Here is a 22,415-nt window from a genome sequence, read left to right as displayed (position 1 = left end):
ATGAACGTACGTATGCAAGCGGATGTGGTTAGCTGGAGAATTCCACCAATCAAGACGAAGCGCCCTTCTTTTTAGAGGCAGGACTTTACCCTCTGAACGAAAGTTGGCACATGTCAATCACATGCAGCACTCGGTCGTGATTGGTCCGTCGCTATGAATGAGGTGGGTCTTAACGACACTCGCCGTGTAAGCTACTTGAAATTCCAATGCTAACCAACTTTAGCCAGCTTGCTAACGTGTAACTGAGCGACTGTGAAGAACTACATGTAAAGCGGTATAGCTGGATTTAAATACATAAATGATACACATCTCCAAAAGAGGTATATTGTAAAATTCGTCTTTATGCTTGCTACTGCGCGTGTCTCTGCTACTGCAACCAGGACATGTCCAGTTAGCCAGAACGCAGCACTTGGTGGATAACGAACCCTGGCAGAGCTAGCCAGTCAGCCCGCTTGGACTGGGTCTGCTTTGAGGGATTTGAACAGGTTTCGTCGCTCAGTGGACAGTGAAGCCGGATGCTGTGACTACCATGAGTCCCGCAGGCTGCCCCCATGTCAACGGCTTCAAAGTGGACAACTGGAAGCAGAACCTGAGGGTCATTTATCAGTGTTTCGTGTGGAGTGGTTCAGCTGAGACCAGAAAACGCAAGGTAACGAGTGTTTAGTAGGGACCCTTGATGTACGACCGTGTATGCGTGTGTTTGTGTGCTGAGCTGCCGTCGTGTGCGTAGATAGTTCTCCGCCCTTCCACAACAACAGACGGTGAATGCCAAAGTACCGCTTTCCCCCTCAGCCAAATACTATCCAAGCTCAGAGACTTGTTCTAGTCTCAGTGTGGCGCTTAAATGCCACTCTGAGCACCTCACCACAGCTGCAGTGTCCTCAAACTGATGCAAACTACTAGCATGTCACCCAGTTAACCCCCTCGCCGCTGAACGTTAGCTTAGATCAAAGCTAGAGTCCGCATGATGGATCAGCAAGCTGATGATGTGCATGTGTTTGCACTGGCACTGCGCCTGCTGTGGCTCCACTTCCTCCCACCAGCAGACCGCAGGCCAGTGTTACACGGTGGTGTTTCCTCGCTTATTGGGGCACTGATGGCTCTGAAATCAGCCAAGTACTTCATATCTCTTGTCCTCATAAACCTATGATAACAGATATGCAGCATGGCCATGTTTGTTCAGCATTACAGGATCAACGAGGTTTAACAGGTAAAGCAACAGAATGTGTGTCTTCAGTTACGCTGCAAGAGGAAATATTATTTTTCTTCTCCTTTGTTTATTTTTTTTAATAATCATGCCATTACTTAGACATATAGCATGTTGTGTTTGCATTATCTGTGTGTATACTGCACTGGCTTAAGTCCAGGAGACATGTATACAGAAATAAATGGTGCGTATGCAGATGGTATATGTACTGTATGGTCTCTTCCTGTGCCCCTGGAGGGCCAAAATCCCTTCTTATCATGAAATATGTGGGACACCTCTCCAATCAGACACATGCTTCTTATGGGGAAACTGTTACACCAGGGTTCTGCTCCACCTGTCATGCACTTGTTTTCTTTTTATCCAGCTGGAGAAGTCTGTTGACAGTCATAGATTAGATTTTCCAGTCTAGTTTCAGGTCCAAGACAGTCTTTAATTTGACCCTGAACAATATTTCAACCGCAAAGTTTATCCATACATTATTGTTATTCAGCAAGCATTGGTGTATCCAGGTATTTTGGCTTGCTACTCACACTCTGCACCTACACTGGGTTGCTGCAGGGATGCAACAAAGGGAAAGGACAAGTATTGTGATTCCAGGGCCATTCAAAACAACAATGGCAAACAAATTGCATACATTTTGACAGTCAAGCAGCAACACTTGAAAGTGTTACCTGTGAAAAATACAACTCCTTAATCACCCGCTTGCCACTCTGTCGTCCATTACCTCTGGCGTCAGCCTCAGCGCTGTGTACATCAGACAGTCCACTGACCTTCAGATGTAGATTGAATACCGAGTATTGGTTCACCTTTAGAATTCAAAGGCTCAGTTCTTTGACTCACTTCACTGACAATCACACAAGTGTTTTATCTCATCTGAATTGCGCCAACATTGAATTCTATCAGTCTACTGCAGAGTAAAAGCGCATTTTCTCACCGCAATCCTAATGTGATCTTTTTACATTGTAATAAAACATTTAACATTTTATTTTCTGTATATTAAACATAGCCAAAGTTTCAAACAATGAGGTCAGCATATCCTCTGGTAGATCTTGTGTGTCAGAGGCTTCAGGCAGGTTTTTTTTCCCCTACACTTGTCTGTATGATGTCAGTAAGAGCAGATATTCCTAATATGGTCAGGCACACGGCTCTGGTTGTTAGCACAGAAGCTCCGCCCACCTACTCTTCAGCTCATCTGTTTATGAGGCGCAGCCAGTCAAATAACAGTGTGCTTGGGAGCGGGAGGATAGAGAACTAAAACGGATAATTTCAAACAGTGGAAGAACTCAGCAGCTGCACTTAGGCCCAGTAAGATTTAAAAAAAAAAAAAAGGATTATTTTGAACTGTGAAAAATGCAGACCCATTAGTACAGCACAGGATTGACAATAAGGACCAGGACATAGTCCTTTTTAACAGCCAGTATAGGCTGCTCAAGGGACCATAAAATAAGACCATGTTTTAAAATTGGTGAGTCACTACTAAACGTCAGAGCTTAGCAGATTTAGCAATATTTTCTGTCCTCCTAAGGCTGTCTTCTACTAGCTTGTGCCACTGCAACACAAAGTAGATTTAAAGTGAAAGAGGCCCTCTGAGTATGAAACCCGGAGCTGGTGGCAAAAATAAACAAGGTCAACAAAGTATTTGCCATTACGACAGTGACAGCTGTTGCTTTAAATTTAAGTTCAGCTTCATTTTTTTAGCCCTTTGTTTTGCTTTTTCTGTGTTGAACATTTACTCTTTCCACTAGTTTCAAGGGCACACACTCCAACAACAACCAAATCTTAGTATCAGACATATCAACAAATCAGATTTACCTGGGTGTTTTCAGTGGCACAGCTGATATTTATGCTGCAAGACTAAATGTTGCAAAATAGAGTGATGACTGTAAAACGGGTCCGTTATTTCTTAGTTTGCCTGGGACAAAGGAGGAAATAATTGATTAATCTTCATAAATAAATATCAGTCTGTTGTTTGGGATGGCAGGCTACCACAACTTTTCCCTAAATGAATGAGACAGGTGTCGCTGCATGGGCGCACAGTGTAATAATCTTCTCACTTTACACTTTTCTAACCAGCAACTTTACATCCCATTACCCTTTCCAGTTCTCCCCGCCTACTGGTAGCTCGTCTCTGACATCGCAGCATTTGGAGGAATATGACACAGTTGGAGCTTGGCTGTTCTTCGGGTGTTAGAAGAACCACAAGGCCTCTTAGTACACAGTGTTCTAAACCATAACTACTGTGCAGTGTATATGTGCTCAGGCTCTTACTGACAGTTTGGGATGTAGAGCAGAGAAGATGACACAAATCCTACATGAATACAGCGTCCTTGGGGGACTAGCTAAACAGACGTGCACACTGTAACAATGACAGCCAAAAGAATGAGTGACGAAAGATTGTTGCATATTGATGGGTATTTTCATAATTCATGTGCTGTCCGAGCAGTTTTGCAAGGAGGGGTGTGTGTGTGTGTGTGTGTGTGTGTGTGTGTGTGTGTGTGTGAGTGACTGACTGGAATAAGAATGTCTTTTTTTTTTTTTTTTTGTATCTGTGTCCCACATTTACACTCACAAGAGAAGCATGTTTTTAAATCATGAACAGCAGAGGTGGTACTCAATGAGGAATAAGCCCAGATGAAAAGTTTTTAATCTAGAGGGTTTTAGGCTTTTATTTTGGTAATATGGATCTCAAAAAACACTGCATGAATCAAGCAAATGTGTGACATTTGTCAGAACCCTCATCCGTTTAGTAAGACAAGGTTGGTAACCTATGGTAACAACTATGAAGCTACTGCTTAGCTGTACAGTGTAAACTGAAATGGGTGGGAGGTAACTGTGTGACCTCTCTCTCATCCGTGTGATCACAGTGTGTACTCTGTGGTTTAAATAGATTTCATACACTTAGATTTCATACACTGTCTACAATGTCTAATAAGTCAACTTCAAATGATGTAAAGTTCTGTACAAACGCTGCCAGTATTTTAAATTTAGTTGCACACTGGGACTGTTGTCAGTCTACACAACTATGTATATTGATCTGGATAGATGTGGATAGAAACGGCACAAAACTCCAAGGCTGCTACTTACTACTTCTTACTTTCTTCCCCATTCTGAAGCTTTGTTCAGCAACTTCAGAGAGACATCTTTAGGCATGTAGAAATGTTCAGAGCGCTGAGTTGCTATCAAGCAAATGGCTAATTAGGTAACGATAACAAGCATTTTAGTTGTGTCTAATAAAGAGGCTTGTGAATGTGTTTCACACATATTGTAACTTTGCTTAAATTGTTCAACTTTTTGATTCAATTCTGTTTTATTCATACAGTGCCAAATTACAGTTACCTGTATTGTAAGGTAAAGCCCCCACAATAATGGAGGGAAAACTCCCAACAATGAGACGACCGCATATCAGCAAGCGCTTGGCAACAGTGGGAAGGAAAAACTGGCTTTTAAACAGGATGAAAGCTCCAGCAGAACCAGGCTCAGGGAGGGGTAGCTGTCTGGTTGGAGGTGACAGGAGATAACGATGGTAAAATAAACTAGAATCGGGCAGCTAGCTTACCTACAGCACTATGAACTATATGATGCCAGATGCCATGAGAATCTCTGCCTTTAGAGATGTTAGTGTTTACTCCTTTTTTCTTTTTGCAAAGCCACTCTAGTTGTTTCTTCTGATCTTTATGCAAAGCTAAGCTAACCTGATTATAGAGGAGGAACACAATAGTTTTGAGTTTTGTGAAGAAAAAGGTTTATTTCCTATAATGTGAAAATTTCATTTAAATAAAATCTACATGCAGTTTTAACTTCTCTTCATATTGGTTGTATTGTTTTATTTATTTATTTTTTACTTCTGTTGACATTGATAATTTAGGGTTTTAGACTTCTTGGTCATACACGTCAGGTAAAGACGGCATCATTTGCCACAATCCGTACATCTTCTAAATTGGGCACCAAACTGTACTGTCACTCTGCCTTTCCATTTTATGTATATTAGCTTACCAGTCTAGATCTCTAAGGTAGAGTTTCTATAAAATGCCACTGATATCAACCTGTCTCATGATTCCAGCTCTAATTTTCTTCTACATTTCCTCCTCTTGTCTTTGTGTCTGATGCTCTCCCATATATCATTCTCTACCCGCTTTCCTTTCTTTCCTGTCTTTGCTTATTTTCCCTGCACTCCTCTTCTTAGGCATTGCTCATTTCTTCCCACCTCCTTATATTCATGCTAGCTCATTGGCATGCCAGCTTGTCATCTGCATGCTTTTGAACTGTTGCTATCTACCCTCCATCCACAGTCACGCCGCCCTTCTTTTTTTTCTTTCCATGACTGCCGAAAATAACGAATAAGAAACACAATTCATATTTAAGAGGTGCATTTTAGGCTTAGGTGAATTTTATCCTGATTCTGTACTTTAAGCCATATCGCATTAAAAAGCAGAATGCATCATGCTTTGTAGCTACATTAATGCCTTGTAGGTTTTTGAGCAGTGTTTGAGAAATGTTCCATTTACTTAATAGAAAACACAGAGTAGATGGGAAAAATAGCTTTTGACATCCAGAAGTGTAAACTGATGTGTTCACTGCAGCTGCTTAGAAATGCCAGGCTTGACGTCATGTACAGTAGATGACCTTGGCACGATGACGTGGTGCATTTAAATGAGCTCTTAAAGACTTTTCGTTGTTTTGTCTTAGATAAAGTCTTACAGTGATGCTGCTCACACTACTTGGTGTTCAGTTTTTCTGTTTGCAATGACCAGGCAGTCTTAGGCCCTTAGCTGAGAGACTAGTTGACGACCCCACTAGGGAAAAGTGGTTGCTGGAGGTTGCAAGGTAAATTGGTTGCAAAGCATTGTACAGTGCTGCACCAAAAATTTCTTTGTGATTGCCTTTTTGCCACTCGCAGATTCCCACAGTTGTCCATAGCTTGCATGGAAAATGCTGACTTGTTTACAAACACTCACCAAGTGCTTGCTGAGTCGTAATGAAACTATGAAAAGTGTAAAAATGGAGAAAAGTCAGCCATTAAGATGCCTCTGTTTCGGTATTGCATCACCCTCTTTCAAGTTTCACTCTCTCTGTGGTTAGTTAGCAGGATTTTGCAGTTTACAATTAGACCTCTCTCATGGATACTATGCAAATCTGCTTGTGGGGATGGTTTTGTTTGTTTGTATCCATTGTTTGAGCTACAGAGGCTGAAGCATATTCATGTTTCTATGTTCTTTCTGATGTGTTCAAGTGGCAACGGGTGGACTCCAGGAAATTCAAGGTCTGTCTCGTAGTGCAGCGTAAAGCAAAAAATGTGAATGCTTTTGTAAATAAGAGATTTCAGGTTTTGATCTGAGCACATCTGTAACAAACAAATATATAAACACATGCTTTTATTTTGTCACTGAAATTTTCAACATGCGGTGCGCTAAAAGCAAAATTGCCATAGTTACGGGAAATCTGCATTGTAACCTACGGCATAACTGCAAACCCATCTGAACCCTACGCCGTAACCCGGCATGCACTTCACGAAAAATGTAGCTACACGGGTTGGCGCAGCCCACAAGTATCGTGATTGGCCAGTTCAGCTCCATCAAGTTTTTGAAGTTTTAGAAAGTAACAATCATCATCTCAGGACAATGAATAATCATCATAGCAGCAACATGAGGAGTCACAAATGTAACAAATTCTTGGAGGGAGATTGCAGAAACTGTCAGACTGGATGTGAGGGAAGGCACAGAGGAGTAATATGTTTACACCCGTAAACAACTGACCACCACAAAGAGTGGAGACCCAGGTGGGGGAAAAGTCCCAGCAATTCATTTTTTTTCTATCAGCATGTAAAACACAGGGACTCATCCACAAGATGATTAACATGTAACACACATAAATGAGATCGGCCACTTACGTAGGTTATGTCATGGGTTCTACAAAGATTCATCCTTGAAGCTGTTTCAATTTTTATGATTTGTGTGGAGTACAAGTTTGAGAAGATTCATACAATCGTTTCATCTCTCTCTCTCTATTTCTGTCTCCCTCTCTCCCTGCTGTTCCTCCTCCCGCCCACCACCCCTCCCCCGTCTCTTTCAGGCCAAGTCATGTATCTGCCACATGTGCGGCGCCCACCTCAACAGACTCCACTCCTGCCTCTACTGCGTCTTCTTCGCCTGCTTTGCCAAAAAACACATCCACGAACATGCCAAGAGCAAAAGGCATAACCTAGGTATGACACACACAAACTCACGGTCCCATACTAAGCTTCCTCATTGTAACAAACATGGACGATATGCACACCCCAGCACAACACCATCGGGGCTAATTATACAGCCAGCGGCTAATGGAGGTATAGGCTAGTGCCACTGCATTGTAAACACCATGCATTTGTGTGTTTGAGACTATATTTATAAGCAGCTTTGGCCTTCTTATATTACTTATATTAATGCTTTTATTTCAGCTGTGACGCATCTGTGGTTTTTGTGAGGCATTCGGAGCCACAGGGGTGTGAGCTGTTACGCAAGCGAGTGCAACATAAATGCAATACTGCCTAAAAGACTTCATCTCAAGGGGCTTTGGAAAGTCACCTGTGTATTTTGGCCTCAGGCAGCCTATTAGAGGGAAAGCATGCAGTATTGAACTTGCTAATGAATGGGCACTGAGGTCTGTCTTGGTGGCTGATTTAAAATTAAGCACATTTCCATTTTATTGGGTACACCTCCCTGCTCTCCAAAGCCTCTCTCAAAATCCCTGCAATCATTCAGCGGTGTGGGTATTTATAAGCAAGAACAATGAGATCTCTCTCAGCCTTGTTGTAGACAGGATTAATATTGCAGGTCAGTGAAGGTAACACAAAATATCACGAGCCATTGTTTTCAGTGATAATCTGTATATTTTTCTCCTTTTAAAATGACTGAGCAGGCTTTTATTTTGAGGAGCCAAAGCAAGCGCGCTGTATTTCTCACCACAGCTCGCACAGAGGCTGCTTAGTTGGCCTGGGCACACACAGTAAGAAAACGGGAAATTGTTGTATTTCAGTTCAATGAGTTATATATTTACAGGAAACAGACGCGATCTGGACAGCTCCAGATCTGAAGAAAGACGTGGGTGTTTGGTGAACAGTTGGTTGTTTTCGCCCAGTGCTTTGACTCCCACTGGGGAACACAGCCTGTGATAATCAAAACATTGCTCAAAAATTTAGCAATTTGGTCAATGATATTGCCCAAACTGTCAATATCAATATATTGAGAAAGCTGCTGGTAGTACCTGAACTCATATACTCAGATAGTATAAACAGCTGCTAAAGAATTCTGCTGTGTGCAGAAATCGCTGCTATTCACATCTAATTGGGTGAAAAATAAAAAGAAACACCACTGAGTACACTATCCTTCCTCCCTGAACTATGTGTCTTGCAGCAGGCCTGAGACTTTCTGTGAAAGTTTGATATGTTCTGAAACTCCCATTGGTGCTTGAGTTAAGTGGCGATTGGGGCCCTGTTCCAGAAATCAGATTTAACAAACTCTGAGTTCCAGAAAGGATGATCAGAGTTTGTTTAGTCACTCAGAGTAATGAAAGAACGGCATCGTCGATGGAGCTCTGATACCAAGAGTCACCATGGCAATGGGTAACTAACGATCAGAGCCTTCATTTAAACCCAGTGGACTGAGGAATATCATGCGAGCGCCGACTGTGACATTTATCTAAAAATGATAATAAGAAAGGGGAAAACGTGCCTTCCCCAGTTAAATAATAAACCCCAAGTTATTAAACCCAGAAACATTTACACCACATGTTACTGATTCAGTCTATTTCTACGTTGATTCTTCACCAGCTCTCTGACACTCACAAACTCGCAGACTCCCACGAGGGTCCGTCATCTGTTAGAACAAGTGCATGAAGGCTAGACGTCATGTTGAGCCTTTTTTGTGCACCATAACCCTGCACACAGGGTTCATAGCATTGTGATGCTGTTTACTGGGTTACACAGGGGTGTAATATAACTTATTCAGGACTCATGTATTTGAATTTGGGCTTAATGAAGTTGTTTCTAAAGCAAATGACAAATGAGAAGTTTGAGTGATCAGAAGTGATTCTGTACTCTATGGAAGTAGTGATCTCAGCTAGTGACAAGTACATGCTCCATAAAAACATCACAAAAGACTGAAACACAGTGCATTATGTACACATTCACACTGAGCATGCTAGCACTGGACCTGGTGTTAGCAGTGTACTATTAAAGCTGAGGGAGTGTAACTTTCATCGCAGGTGTGCAGATTTTTTTGTAAGTTGTGTCATCATGAGTATTGAACAGTTGTGTTGCACAAGGAAGGTTGGTGTTTTTTCAAATGGTTACTTGACTAGCACAGCAGTGCAACCACATCATCGGGATCATAGTTCCTGAATATCCTTAACAAGTCTTAAAAAGCACTGGGTGCTGTCATCTAAAAAGACGCTATTCATTGTTATGAAAATGTCTTTGATCATTTTATCAAGAGTGTTAAAATGAGCTTGGAAAGCAGCGTAATGTCTGCTGTCATTGTTCATGTTAGAATCAGGATAATTGCTGACATCCATCCTTTTTATTCTGCTTATCCAACTCATGCAAATTCCACAGAGAGAGACCTCAGTAACCAGTGGATTCAAACCCAAGACCTTCACTGTGCTGCCCATAATTGTTAACATCAGTTCAAAACAACAGAAAATAACTGCTCATATCTAGTTTTGTAGCTAGATGCTCACAGCAGACATGCTGCCTACTAGGTGGTAGATTAGCAGATTTGGATGCTAACAATCCACATTTGTTTAAATGGCTCAACCAATACCAAATAGTTTGGCTAAGAAAAGTCTTAAAACATAACCTGCCTCAAGCTGTAGGATCCAAGATGCCTCCTGCTAGTTTTACTGGTTAAATAATGTTTTTTCTAGACTGGAAATCCATCTTGATCTGCTGCTCTCTGACACTTACACAGTTGACATCAATTAATCGTCTCACTCCAGCAAAAATAGGCTGTGCTAAATGACAAAACTATGGAGGAGCACAAAGCTTTGAGACTCGGGATTATTGTGTTGCTAGAGTCGATCACACAGACATTTGTACAACCTTTTTATTGCCTTTGATATTACCGAAAGCATTAAAAATGGGGCAACATTTAATTACACTGTAAACGGCGTATTATCTGCACCAAAAGGCATCATCCTGTTAGTGTGAAAGCGGCGACGCCAGCTCGACACCCAGTGTCTTTCATTTTTTATTCTCCACATAATGGAATTACGGCTGTTTTGAGCTGCAAGTGGAGTGCGTTACACTGCAGCGTTGTGCAGGAGAGCGCCGCCGTAGCAGAGGCACCGAGGGTGTTGCTGACAAAAGGCTGGATTTGGCAGATGTTGGAGAATCTGTGCTCTGGTTTTTATCAAGCCTGCTTTGCTTTATCACTTGGCTCAGGAAGACCCCCTGCGGGGGGGGGGTGTGTGTGTGTGTGTGTGTGTGTGTGTGTGTGTGTGTGTGTGTGTGTGTGTGTGTGTGTGTGTGTGTGAGTGACGCTCTCAGCAGGCTGATGAGGAGGTAATTAAGTCGTTTTTAATACACCCTGTGGAATTAGCCTCCATTAAACCCGGCCCCTCCTCCTCACCCTCCTTTCTGTTCCACCTCCTGTTTTGCCTTTGCATCTCTTTCATCTGCTCATTTTACGGACGTCCACCGTTCTCTTTGCCTCCTCATGTCGGACTCCTCCCGCTCTCTCACCACTGTCCTCTTCTCTTTCTGCCCTCTTCTTGTTCCCATGGTTACCCGATGACCCTTTCGATATTCCGAATTGTTCAAGGATTTCATTTAATTTCACTTGGCACCGTTACAACCCCACCCCCCCTTCAGTCTGTCAAATTTTCTTCCTTCACTTTCATATTTGCCTTTGCTTTTCCTCACCTCCCTCCATTCTTTCCTCTGTACCTGCAGAAGATGACAGCCAAGAGAGAGGCCATCAGGCAGGTTGTTATGGCAACAGCAAACAGGTTGCCGCAGGGTACAGAGCAGGTGAGGAGAGAGAGGTAAGACGGAGTGGAAGCACTGTTTTGGGCCGTGAGTGAGCATTTAAGTGAGTCTGCGATGGTGGGAAATTACCCAGAAAGGCGGCGTCCTCACCTTTTGACTTCCCATTGCTCTCTCTATCGTTTCTGGCTGCTGTGAACACATGGCTGATCTGTCAGCAGATGAACCCTGCTGCCTGCCGTCGCAGCGTGACATAAATAGAATAAAACTGAGAGGTGAAGCAGTTAGCCTTTTACACAGTTTGCAGCAACACGCAACCCTTTACAGTCTCGTGAGTGTCCCTGCATTTGAATAAAATGCCGTCTTCTTCTTTTCTTTGTGTCTGTCCAGCTATCGACCTGCTGTACGGGGGAATTTACTGCTTTATGTGCCAAGACTACATTTACGACAAAGAGATGGAACAGATCGCCAAAGAGGAACAAAGGAAGGCCTGGAAGATGCAAGGTACAGCAACTTTAAACAACGCACCAAGTGACTTTGACCTCAGTGGGACATTTCTACACCAGAGCTCACCAAGCAATGGCACTTCTGTGCTCAATCACTGCATTTTGAGATGGCAGCACATATGCAATATTAAAATCCACACTGCGCTGCAAATTCTTTAAACTCCTGGTCTTCATTATCCAGCTTATTAACCTGGTTAGATATAAATTAGCATTTTGCAGTTAAAAGTTTTTATAGAGTTCAGTTTTGATGTGCTAATATTCATATGAATGATAATGCTGTATTGCAACATTGTTTCTAATCCTCTGTAAATGTGGATTTTTATAGAGCAGCCGCAGTGGGTTCATGCATATGTAGCAGTGGTCAAATGTGTTTATGGCAGCCCTCTAAGCTTGAACAGAAAGATTCAAGTCTTCAACCTTTAACGGCAAGTGTATTTTGTGAGTGTTTGAGAATTAATCAGTGTGATTTTTATTTATTTTCCCCCCCGAAAAACCCAAATAGACAACACAAAAATGCAGAAAGTAGCAAAAATGATAGAAATTTTAACTGATATATGCAAATGCATATTTAATGTCTTTCTTTCTCATTTGTAAGAAGCTTCAGTAACCACGCCAGTTTCAAAATTATTATTTCATGGTTCAGGCTACACAGGTTTGTGTGTCCGTGTAAATGTGTTCCAGGTATCGGGGAAAAGTACTCGACGTGGGAGCCGACGAAGAGGGAGCTGGAGCTGCTGCGTCACAACCCCAAAAGAAGGAGGATCACCTCCAACTGTACAATTGGTTAGTCTCTCTCTCTCTCTCTCTCTCACACACGCACATTGACATCACATCAAAGATGAAGCAACACCATCATCCATCATGTTTTCACACGTACTCTGCAGCCCGGATCTTGTGAGAATGTCTGACACACTTTGGACATCAGCCGCTCTTTAACCTGCCAGCTTCTTACTGCAAAGCCTGTGTGATGGCAGCTGGCCCGTGTGCTAATTGCAGAGCTAACTTTCTGCTTTACCCATTCCTTTAATAATATGAAAAGCTACCAGTCACAGGCACAGGGTGATGCAGAGAGGAGATATTATTTGTTGTAGTGATGATGAATATTGGAGTGAGGCAGTGGTGGGACCTTCAGTATGTCGGAGTGAGGAGAGCTGGCATACGTTTAACACCTTGCAGCAGCCTGCAGGGACGTGCTCCAGCGCCAGCAACATCCCTGGCTCTGTCTAAGACGAGGGGAATTACAGGGCTGGCTGCTCATCCATGAAAAACACTACAGCCTTCTTTCTTTTCTGCTTCCTGTCTTTCCTTCCACCTTTTCTCCTTCCTCCTCCTTTCTCTCTCTCTCTCCCACCTCTTTTGTTTTTTTTAATATATGTGGTTGGTTCTGCTTTAATCAGGCAATGGTTTCCCCTGTATGCAGTCCACTAGTGCCTTAGAGACATTGGTGTGTGTGTGTGTGTGTGTGTGTGTGTGTGTGTGTGTGTGTGTGTGTGTGTGTGTGTCTATAACAGCATTGCAGCCTAGCTGCCACACTGCAGCAGCCACGAAGCCTCTTTTTCTGTTTATCCTGTCCACACACTTTTGTTTCCTTGAACTGCGTTTATGTCTGTTTTCCTTTGCTGTCCGTCTTCCACCCGCAGGCCTGCGCGGGCTGATAAATCTGGGCAACACGTGTTTTATGAACTGCATCGTCCAGGCGCTGACACACACCCCACTGCTGCGAGACTTCTTCCTCTCGGACCGGCACAAATGCGAGATGCAGAGCAACTCCTGCTTGGTGTGCGAGATGTCGCAACTGTTCCAGGAGGTACTGCGTCTTTGATTTTATTTTAGTAGTTTAGAGAGGACAAGGCGATGATTCAGAAAGTGTCATTTGAAAACACAAACTCCTCCCACCCCCTTACCGCAGTTCTACTCAGGCCACCGCTCACCTCACATCCCGTTCCGCCTCCTCCACCTCGTGTGGACCCACGCCCGTCACCTGGCTGGCTACGAGCAGCAGGATGCCCACGAGTTCCTCATCGCAGCGCTGGACGTCCTGCACAGACACTGCAAAGGTCAGACGCACAGAGACGATATCATAAACAAGCTGAGACGACCATCAAAGCTGAGACATGTGACTTTCAGTCAGACATGTTTGACACGGAGAGTTAAGAGGCTGAAAACACATGAGAGGCAGTATTGATTCTTTTGGATCTCTTGTCAGTTTATAAGCACAGTGGGGATTTGTGAAGTTACACAGTAAGGCTTTTAGTGACAGTGTGCTTTAATGTTTTTGGTGTGTGTGTGTGTGTGTGTGTGTGTGTGTGTGTGTTTTCTTTGTGTCCCTACAGATGACAATGGGAAGAAGGCAAACAACCCGAACCACTGTAACTGCATCATTGACCAAATCTTCACAGGGGGCCTGCAGTCTGACGTCACCTGTCAAGCCTGCCAGTAAGTGTGTGTGTGTCTGTGAGAATGTAAGTTTGTGTGCAGGGAAAAAAACAACTTAAAACTCTACTGATGCCTCACTAGAGTCTGTATAAAGAGATTAAAGTGTACAGTTCCATCATGAAGACACAAAACAGCCACCAAACAGGCCTCACTTGTCTGCATGAGAATGTCTAATGGCCTGCCTCGAGGTGACCCTCCTCCCCCTCCCTCCCTAATGCCTCCGTTCTCCTCTATCATTCACATACTGCACCATCAATCACACACTTGGTGAACTGCTACACTGCAGCAACAGGAACAGCCTTTCATGGCATGTAAAGTTGATCTCTAGCTCCACCTGGTGGTTTGTGGAGGCTGTTGAAGCTCTGAGTGGACTAGCCCGCCTTTTTTATTTATTTATTTTTTAAACTGATCTGTTATGTGATTAGCTCCTATTTCCATATAAGAGATATTTTCACACACTGGGGCATTTTTGCCTTTATTTGGCGTGGCTGAAGTGACGAGTAGACGGGAGAGAGCAGGGGACACGCTGCAGAGGCCACGGGTCAGACTTCAACCCAGGCAGCGGCATTTCTGGGTCACTGCACTAAGTGTAGCAGTTTGTTTGTTACTGTCAGAAGAAGTTTTAAGCTTATTGTCAAGTCATGCTTAGCTGAGGAACACAGCTGGTGCCTCTCCAGTGGAAAAAAGAAATCAGCAGTAAATACAGTGAGCCACAATTTTGTGATTCCATCCATCCGTTTTCTTCCACTTATCTGGGGCCGGGTCACAGAGGCAGCTGCCTGAGCAGAGAATGCCTAACCTCCCTGCAGCTTATCCAGGAGAACACCTGGGTTTTTCCAGGTGGGCTGGTGTAGTTGTAATCACTCCTGGGTCTGCCCTGTGTCCCCTGTAGTGCATGCCCAGGACACCTCACCCAGGAGGCATCCTTGCAAGATGTCTAAACCACCTTAACTGGCTCCTTTAGATGTTGTAAGTGGCAGTTCTACTCCAGACATCTCCAGTCTGTCTGTCAGTCTCCTGCTTCCCTCTCCCCATTACTCGTGAACAAGACCTTGAGATACCTAATCGCCTTCGCATGGGGCGCAACTTACCCCTGACCCGGAGTGGCCACGAGATCCTTTTCCAGCTTAGGACTATGGCCTCAGACTTGAAGTTGCTGATTCTCATTCCCACTGCTTCCCACTCCAGTGTGAGCTGGCCATCACCTGACCAAGTCAACAGGACCACATCTGAAAAGATCAGAGATGAGATCCTGCAGCCACTAAAGTGGAAGCCTTTTGCCATTTTAAATCCATCCCTATAAAATTTGACTAACTAAAAGATGCTGTAGAGGAATGCGGTCCTCTTTTTCTTTTTGTGGCAGCTCTGGAGAAAGTCAGAAATTTCTGCTTTGACCAACCATAACCAGACTGTTGCCAGTCAGCGACACTATTCAGAGCTTTCATCTTCATGGTGAGGAAGACTGCTGGATTAGGCTAGAGTGCAGTGGAGGTCCTGGGTGTAGCAGTCATCTTAAACAGCCATCGAATTTGATTAAAGCTCATGTCAGAACCAGTGACATGGCTTTGAAAGAGCCCTTGTTCTGATGACACTGGCGGCTTTGTGGAGATTCATGGCACCAGGAAGTGGAATTATTAGAGCAAAGAGATGGAGCTAAATTTGACAGAAAGCCGGCGCTGCAGTGATACATCTTGTAATTGTGCTATGGCCCTTGGCTTAACAAGAACACTATGCATTACAGAGAAAGTAGGCAGAACAATAGATGATTTAGTGGAGCTGTTAGAGAGATAACGGGGGTGCAGTTTGGAAAATGGATATTAACTGAGCAGTGTTTGTGTTTGTGTTGCAGCTCTGAGCAACAAACTGCTGCGTTATAATCCAGCTGTTCCAAATGACTGAAGATACAAACACAGTCACAAATATACCACGAACCAGTAGGATCTGCTTTATGTCCTTAAGAATGAACACACAGTGTTACCAATTAATGTTCAGCTGCAAAAAACTGATAAATAGACCACCAGTGGAATTCTTTGGCTTTCATTTGTTTGAATGTTGCTTTATTTTTATCTTAAATTCACCTCCTTTCAACACAGTGGTGTACTTTTTCCAGTCAACTGTTTTTTTTTTAAACTGCATATTTACACATAAATAGTGTTCATGTGAGTTAAAGCCTTTTTTAAAATTCATAACCCTTTTCTCTGTGTGATGTCAGTAAGAACAGATAACCTTAATATGGTTGTCAGTAACAGTGGCTCCGCCCACCTGCTGTTTGCACCTCCTGTATTTTTGCAAGAAAATAAATGATCCTTTAAAGCAAACTGTGAAAAAAATGAGTTGACATGAAGTGATAATGAGCTTGTGCTGATGTTTCTAATAAAGAAGGGGAAGAAAGTGAGATTCTGGGTTCATCCCGTTCTCATAGCTGGTCATAAAATGACTCGGAGGTAAAATGGTTCTGTTTTACCATTTCTGGATCATTGTACATTGGGTATGATAATGATTATTTTGAGCTGTGACTTCTCAAGAGTAACACTTGACCGTGTCACGTGACATCCTGGCATCTGTTTGGTTCCCAGTGGTGTTTCAACAACTATAGACCCATTTTGGGACATCAGCCTGGACCTGCCAGGCTCTTCCACACCATTCTGGCCCCTCAGCCCCGGAGGAGATGGATCAGCACTTAACGGAGAGAGTCACACCACTGGAGCCACAGCACTGACGGACTGTCTGCGCAGGTAACTCGCATATGAAGAATAGATCAGAGAGACATGATCTGAAACGTCAGGATTGAGCTGTAGTCATCAGCATTAAAAGATAAACAGGTGGGGAGTTTTTGTCTGTTTTGTGGTTGTAAAATGAAAAGAATAATTTCAGCGTTTTAATCAGAACAATCCTACATGCTCTGCAAACTCAGAGACCCACCCTTTAGCCTCATCCCAGAATCATCATGAGCGTCACATAAAACTGTTCCTACCCTTCCTGACAGGGGAAGCAGCAGCACAAGTCCCTGGTACCAAATCTCACCCTCTGTTGTCCAGGTTCACCAGACCAGAACACCTCGGGAGCAGCGCAAAGATCAAGTGCAGCGGCTGCCATAGTTACCAGGAGTCTACCAAGCAACTGACGATGAAGAAGCTGCCCATCGTGGCGTGCTTTCACCTCAAAGTAAGAGAGGTTACATTTGACGGCTAATGAAGGGGGATATTTATTACCTGTTCTAACTCGTGGATATGTGCGTGTGCTCGCAGAGGTTTGAGCATTCGGCCAAACTGCGGCGGAAGATCACTACTTATGTCTCCTTTCCTCTGGAGCTGGACATGACCCCGTTCATGGCCTCTAGGTGAGCACAATCTAAAAGAAGGGTGGAAGCTGTCAAAGAAAACCCAGTAAGGTGCATAAAAACTAGAAGCTGCTGTGTGCATGCTAGGCCTCAACCACAGTAACAACTGTGTTTATATGGACTTGTGTGCGTCCAGTGTCTTTTCTTTTTTTAAAAATAGATTTTTGGTCATAAACTGATTTTTGGCATTAATGAGCACAACCGTAAAGACTGATCATTGCAGCAGAGTCTGGATGACGCCTGCATTTCCTAACTCATCAGTCAGCTGGAAAAATATGGTGGCCGTGTTTTATTTCAGAGTACATTACTATGTGCTCATATCTAAATATGTTTACATCCTTACTGTGCAAACGTGTATGTGTACTGTATATAACACTCAAAAAAATGAAAAGAACACTTTGAAAACACATCAGATCTCATTGTGGGGGAAAAAATCATGCTCGATATCTGTACTGGTGTGTGTGCTGGGAACTAAAGGATACCACATCACTTGATGGAAATGAAAATTATCAACCTACAATGGGGTGAATTCAAAGAAACCCCCAAAATCAGGAGGAACCCAGGACCCACTGTACCAGGGTAGGGTCTGAGAGTGGATCCAAGGATTTCATCCTGATACCTAATATCAGGGTGTCTTTGCCTAGTCTTTAGAGATCTGTGAGTCCTTTCATGGATGTCCCTCCCCAGACACCACAGATCCATCACCAAACCGTTACAGGCAGCATAATGTTCTCCATGGCTTCTCCATACTCTATCACGTCTGTAACGTGTTCAGAGGGAACCTGCTCTCATCTGTGAAAAGCACAGAGCATCAGTGGTGGACCTGCCAGTTTTGGTATTATGAGGCAAATGCCAGTCAGGATCCACAGTGCCAGGCAGTCGGGAACTCAGGCCACCTTCATGAAGTCTGTTTGGTCAGAGACATTCACACCAGTGTCCTGCTGGAGCTCTGGCAGGTGCTCATCCTGTTCCTCCTTCCACAAAAGGAGCAGATACCGGACTTGCTAATGGGTTAAGGACCTTCTACAGCAGTTTCCCAACCACTGTGTGCCATTAGAAATGATCAGGTGTGCCGTGGAAGATTATCTGGTTCCATCTGATTAGTAGTCTCAGCGGCTTGAGTAACGAGCAGAACGATTACATTCTCTTCTATTCTCTTCCACTTCGTACTCTAAGTTGCCAACTGCCAGTAAAATAGAAGAAGTTACATAATAGTCATGCTGACCTCTGTCCTGGAGAAAACTTTTTTGACATTAGACAAAAATGTGAAATATGTGCCGTGGTTCCAAAAGGTTGGGAAACGCTGCTCTACAGCACTGTCGAGCTCTCCTACAGTAACTGCCTGCTTCCTGGAATCTCCTCCATGCTCCTGAGACTGTGCCGGAAGACACCGCAAACCTTCTGGCAACAGCACATATTGATGTTTAAATACCTGTGCAACCTGTTTAGGGTCCAGGTATCGCCTTGTGCTCTCAATAGTGACACTGATCCGAGCCAAAACTAGTGGGGGGAAAAAACAAGCCAGAAAAAATGTGAGAGGCCTGTAGAACTATTTTTGTTTTGGGGACTCAAGTGGATCTTTCATTAATTTTATTAACAACAAAGCAGCTGACACTGAATAACAATGTCCTCTGCTACTTAACTGACCAGATATTTCACTGGCTTGATGCTATAATCTGATCGAAAAGTGTTCTTTTCATTTCTTTGAGCAGTCACAGTCGCTTTTGCAGTGAATGTTAATTTGTGTAATACATCCGAGGAAACTATTCTGCTTGAAAGAACAACAGTTGGTATGTCGTTACTGAGTCTCTGCCGCGTGTTTCAGTAAAGAAAGCCGGATGAATGGGCAGTACCAGCAGACCGTGGATCCCTTCAACAACGACAACAAGTAAGCAAAGCGACACGTTTGCAGCATCGATTCCACAATAATCCAAAAGGACCAAACGTATATTCTCATCCTTCTGTCACCTGACACAGTGAGCCTCGTGGAAACACACCTGACAGGTGCAGCAGGGCTTCATGAAGCGCATGTTTATAGAAATGTGCTGTTTTTAATCATCACAAACTGTCTGCTTGACTGCTTCTTCTTGTCACTGGTCTCACAGCTACATTCATTTCACTGGGTAGAATCCACTACCTCATTTGTTTGCATGGAAATTAGCCCAACAAAGTAGGAATTATGAATTTGCAAAACTACCTGTCATAACAGCTAAGCTGATTATCTGTTAGCTTCCAGTGTCTGGAAAAGCCATTTACAATGCTGCAGTATAATAACAGTCCTTGTACAAAAACATGGTGAACTGGGAACAATAACTTTTAGTGATCCAGGCACAACATACTGAATCAATAATTGTATAATGTCCCAGTAAACAGGAAGAGCATTACCTCCAGTGAATGATCAAAATATTGGGATAGTCGAGGAAAATTGGTAATGTGGTAATCAGCAGCTACAGAACGACACGCTGATGCTGCTGCTGTCCTAAAAAACACCACAGGCAGGCTTTAGCTTTCTCCCAGCCAGTTATAAGTGAAACCTGAATTTTTTTTGAACAACAGGAAAAGGAAGCTTGATGAATATTGAGAGCACATTTCTAATCACGTGAGAGCGAGATGAATTTGTTTGTGCAGTCACTGTTGTAGTCCTGGCTAAACTCACAAAACAGCTGAAGAAAATGGTGTGTAGGAAGGAATAATAATAATAATAAATTTTATTTATGAGCGCCTTTCAAGTCACCCAAGGACACTTTACAATAGGATAAAACACTTAGTAAAACAATGGCAGAATAAGAACAATAAAATAAAAGCACAAGATAAAATAAACAAACAGTGGATTCACAGTGAATATGCAGATTTGAACAGATGAGTTTTGAGTTGGGATTTAAACTGGGGGAGAGAACCAATATTTCTTATTTCAGGGGGCAGAGAGTTCCACAGCCTGGGAGCAGAGCAGGAAGTCATTATGAACTGAGTAAAAGCCAAACTGCAGCTTGTTCTGCTCTCTTCCTGTCGCAGGTACAGCTTGTTTGCAGTGGTGAACCACCAGGGGACACTAGAGAGCGGTCATTACACCACTTTCATCCGACAGCACAAGGACCAGTGGTTCAAATGTGACGATGCAATTATCACCAAGGCTAGCATCAAGGATGTCCTGGATAGTGAAGGGTGAGAACGTCAAAGAGCTTGAGACACATTTTTGCTTTTGTGTTTCTGCTGCTGACTGACCTCGTGGTGCTTTCATCTCCTCAGGTACCTTCTGTTTTACCACAAACAGTTCCTGGAGTACGAATAAGTCCCTGCATCAGCACGGCCTGCAGGATGAGCTGAGGGACGACGCAAGGATTTGTTTGTAACAGAGTGATGAGAAAGGCAAAGAAACACGTTGTCATTGGCAAGTCCCACCCTTACTACACACCAGTCTAGTTACTCTGTGTGACATGCAAGAAGGACACTGTCTGCTGTGCAGGAGAAATCCAACAAATCTGACTGGATGGGCCCTAAAGGAACTTTATGTACTTGAATTCAGGGGATGAAGAAGAAAGCAGCAAGTCCGTGTACAAGTCTGCTAAAGAAAAAAAAAGAAGAAGAAAAGAAAAGGAGTGCAGAGTCCTTCTACATTTTTGTTCTCTTATCAGACACAAATGCAAGAGAAGCTTCACTTGATCACAAATGCTGTCCTTCACCAATGTCTTGCTACATGCTTCTTGCACAGCTGCATATGTAGGGGAAGAAGCAGAGCAACAGCTTTACACAGAGCTACAAGGCTCTGTTGTGATATTGTTCTTTCCCCCTCTCTTCAAGGCAATCTTCCGGACACAAGCGCACTTGTCTAACACAGCTACGCTCCTCCAAAAGACCAAATATTTCAAGGGTGGAAGTTGTCTTCGTATGCTTTTTTTTTTTTTCCAGAGTGCAGCTACTGGGGAAGGGAAAAAAGACGTTAATCATAGTATTGTGTCTGAAGTTTATTCCATTTTTATTACTTGCGAGCTTGTAGTTATCGCTCAGAAACCATTTTCCCTGCGAAGGACATGAAGGATCTGTTATTTTCTGCCTGTCTCCTCGTCAAAAATGGGGAAATAGACAACACAGTAAATATATTTTTATACATACTGCAATTTAAAAACATTTGTTTGCAGTTTTGCGTTCTCCCTGGACTCTCACGTTGTTCATCTGCGTTACATTGTGCTGTCAGTCTCATATATATCATTTTTTTTTGTACACATGACTTTCATGACACTGCTGCTATAGGCTGCTTCTTTTTTTTGTTTTTGATTTCAGTCGTGTTCTCCACATTAATGGAACATTGTAATGATGCTGTTTCAGGTAAATGGCAAAAGAAAGAAAGTAAACAAAAAAGGAGGAGAGTCTGTACAGTGGGTCACAGGCTCAGTCCTGCAGTGTTAACTGTCGGCCGCATGTTGCTCTAATTCAGTGTGTTTATATGTGTGTGAATGTGTGCACGTGAATATGCTCGAGAAAGAGGAGGATTAAAAAAAGAAGCAAAAGAAATCCATTAAAAAAACCTCAGCTTAGGTGCGTTTATATAAAATGTGTTATTGAGTGTAAAGAGACAAAAAAAGAGCGCGTATGTGTCCTGTTTGTATGCACGTGTGTCGTGCGCGTGCGTATGTAGCGTATGTTCATGTACTGAATCAGTACTTGCATTTAGCATGCCGTCTGAGCTGGGTATCACAGTTTGATAGGATTTTTTTTTTTTTGTTCCACATGTTGATGACGTGTGTAAAAGTATATGTACAGTTTGTATGTAGAAACAAAATGGTGAAACCTCAAAGTTGATTTGTTCTTCTATATTGCTGGATCCAGCCACGGGGTCATAATCAGAAAAAAAAAAAAAAATTAAATATCTTGAGCCAGTCAGTCATTCCACAAAAACACATGTAACTGCTGCAAGAACTGGACACAGTGATGGAAAGACACTCAAATAAAGAAGAATCTATATCTGTAAAA

At 43.1% G+C, this 22,415-nt stretch overlaps 1 protein-coding gene across 4 annotated transcripts; it reads left to right on the top strand.

Moving 5' to 3' along the window:
• Positions 1-105: 105 nt before the first annotated feature.
• On the top strand, positions 106-22,415 carry usp22 (ubiquitin specific peptidase 22). Of its 4 annotated transcripts, none has more exons than XM_082543648.1 (14): positions 106-162; positions 381-649; positions 7,277-7,409; positions 11,556-11,669; positions 12,353-12,454; positions 13,312-13,478; positions 13,581-13,728; positions 14,005-14,107; positions 16,684-16,842; positions 17,146-17,272; positions 17,356-17,447; positions 19,273-19,335; positions 20,460-20,609; positions 20,694-22,415. In XM_082543648.1, the coding sequence occupies exons 2-14, from the start codon at positions 530-532 to the stop codon at positions 20,734-20,736; spliced, it is 1,521 nt and encodes a 506-aa protein (XP_082399774.1). In that variant the 5' UTR covers positions 106-162; positions 381-529; the 3' UTR covers positions 20,737-22,415. The 4 variants fall into 4 exon arrangements, with proteins under 4 accessions (XP_082399774.1, XP_082399773.1, XP_082399772.1 ...); XM_082543647.1 differs by lacking the exon at positions 106-162 and adding an exon at positions 169-274; XM_082543646.1 differs by lacking the exon at positions 106-162 and having other exon boundaries at positions 169-649.

This window comes from Aulonocara stuartgranti (genome assembly GCF_965226115.1).
Source record: "Aulonocara stuartgranti genome assembly, chromosome: 8".
In the NCBI taxonomy this organism is placed as follows: Eukaryota; Metazoa; Chordata; class Actinopteri; order Cichliformes; family Cichlidae; genus Aulonocara; species Aulonocara stuartgranti.
The sequence above is the reverse complement of the archived record's forward strand: the minus strand, read 5'-3'. Positions and strand labels throughout refer to the sequence as shown.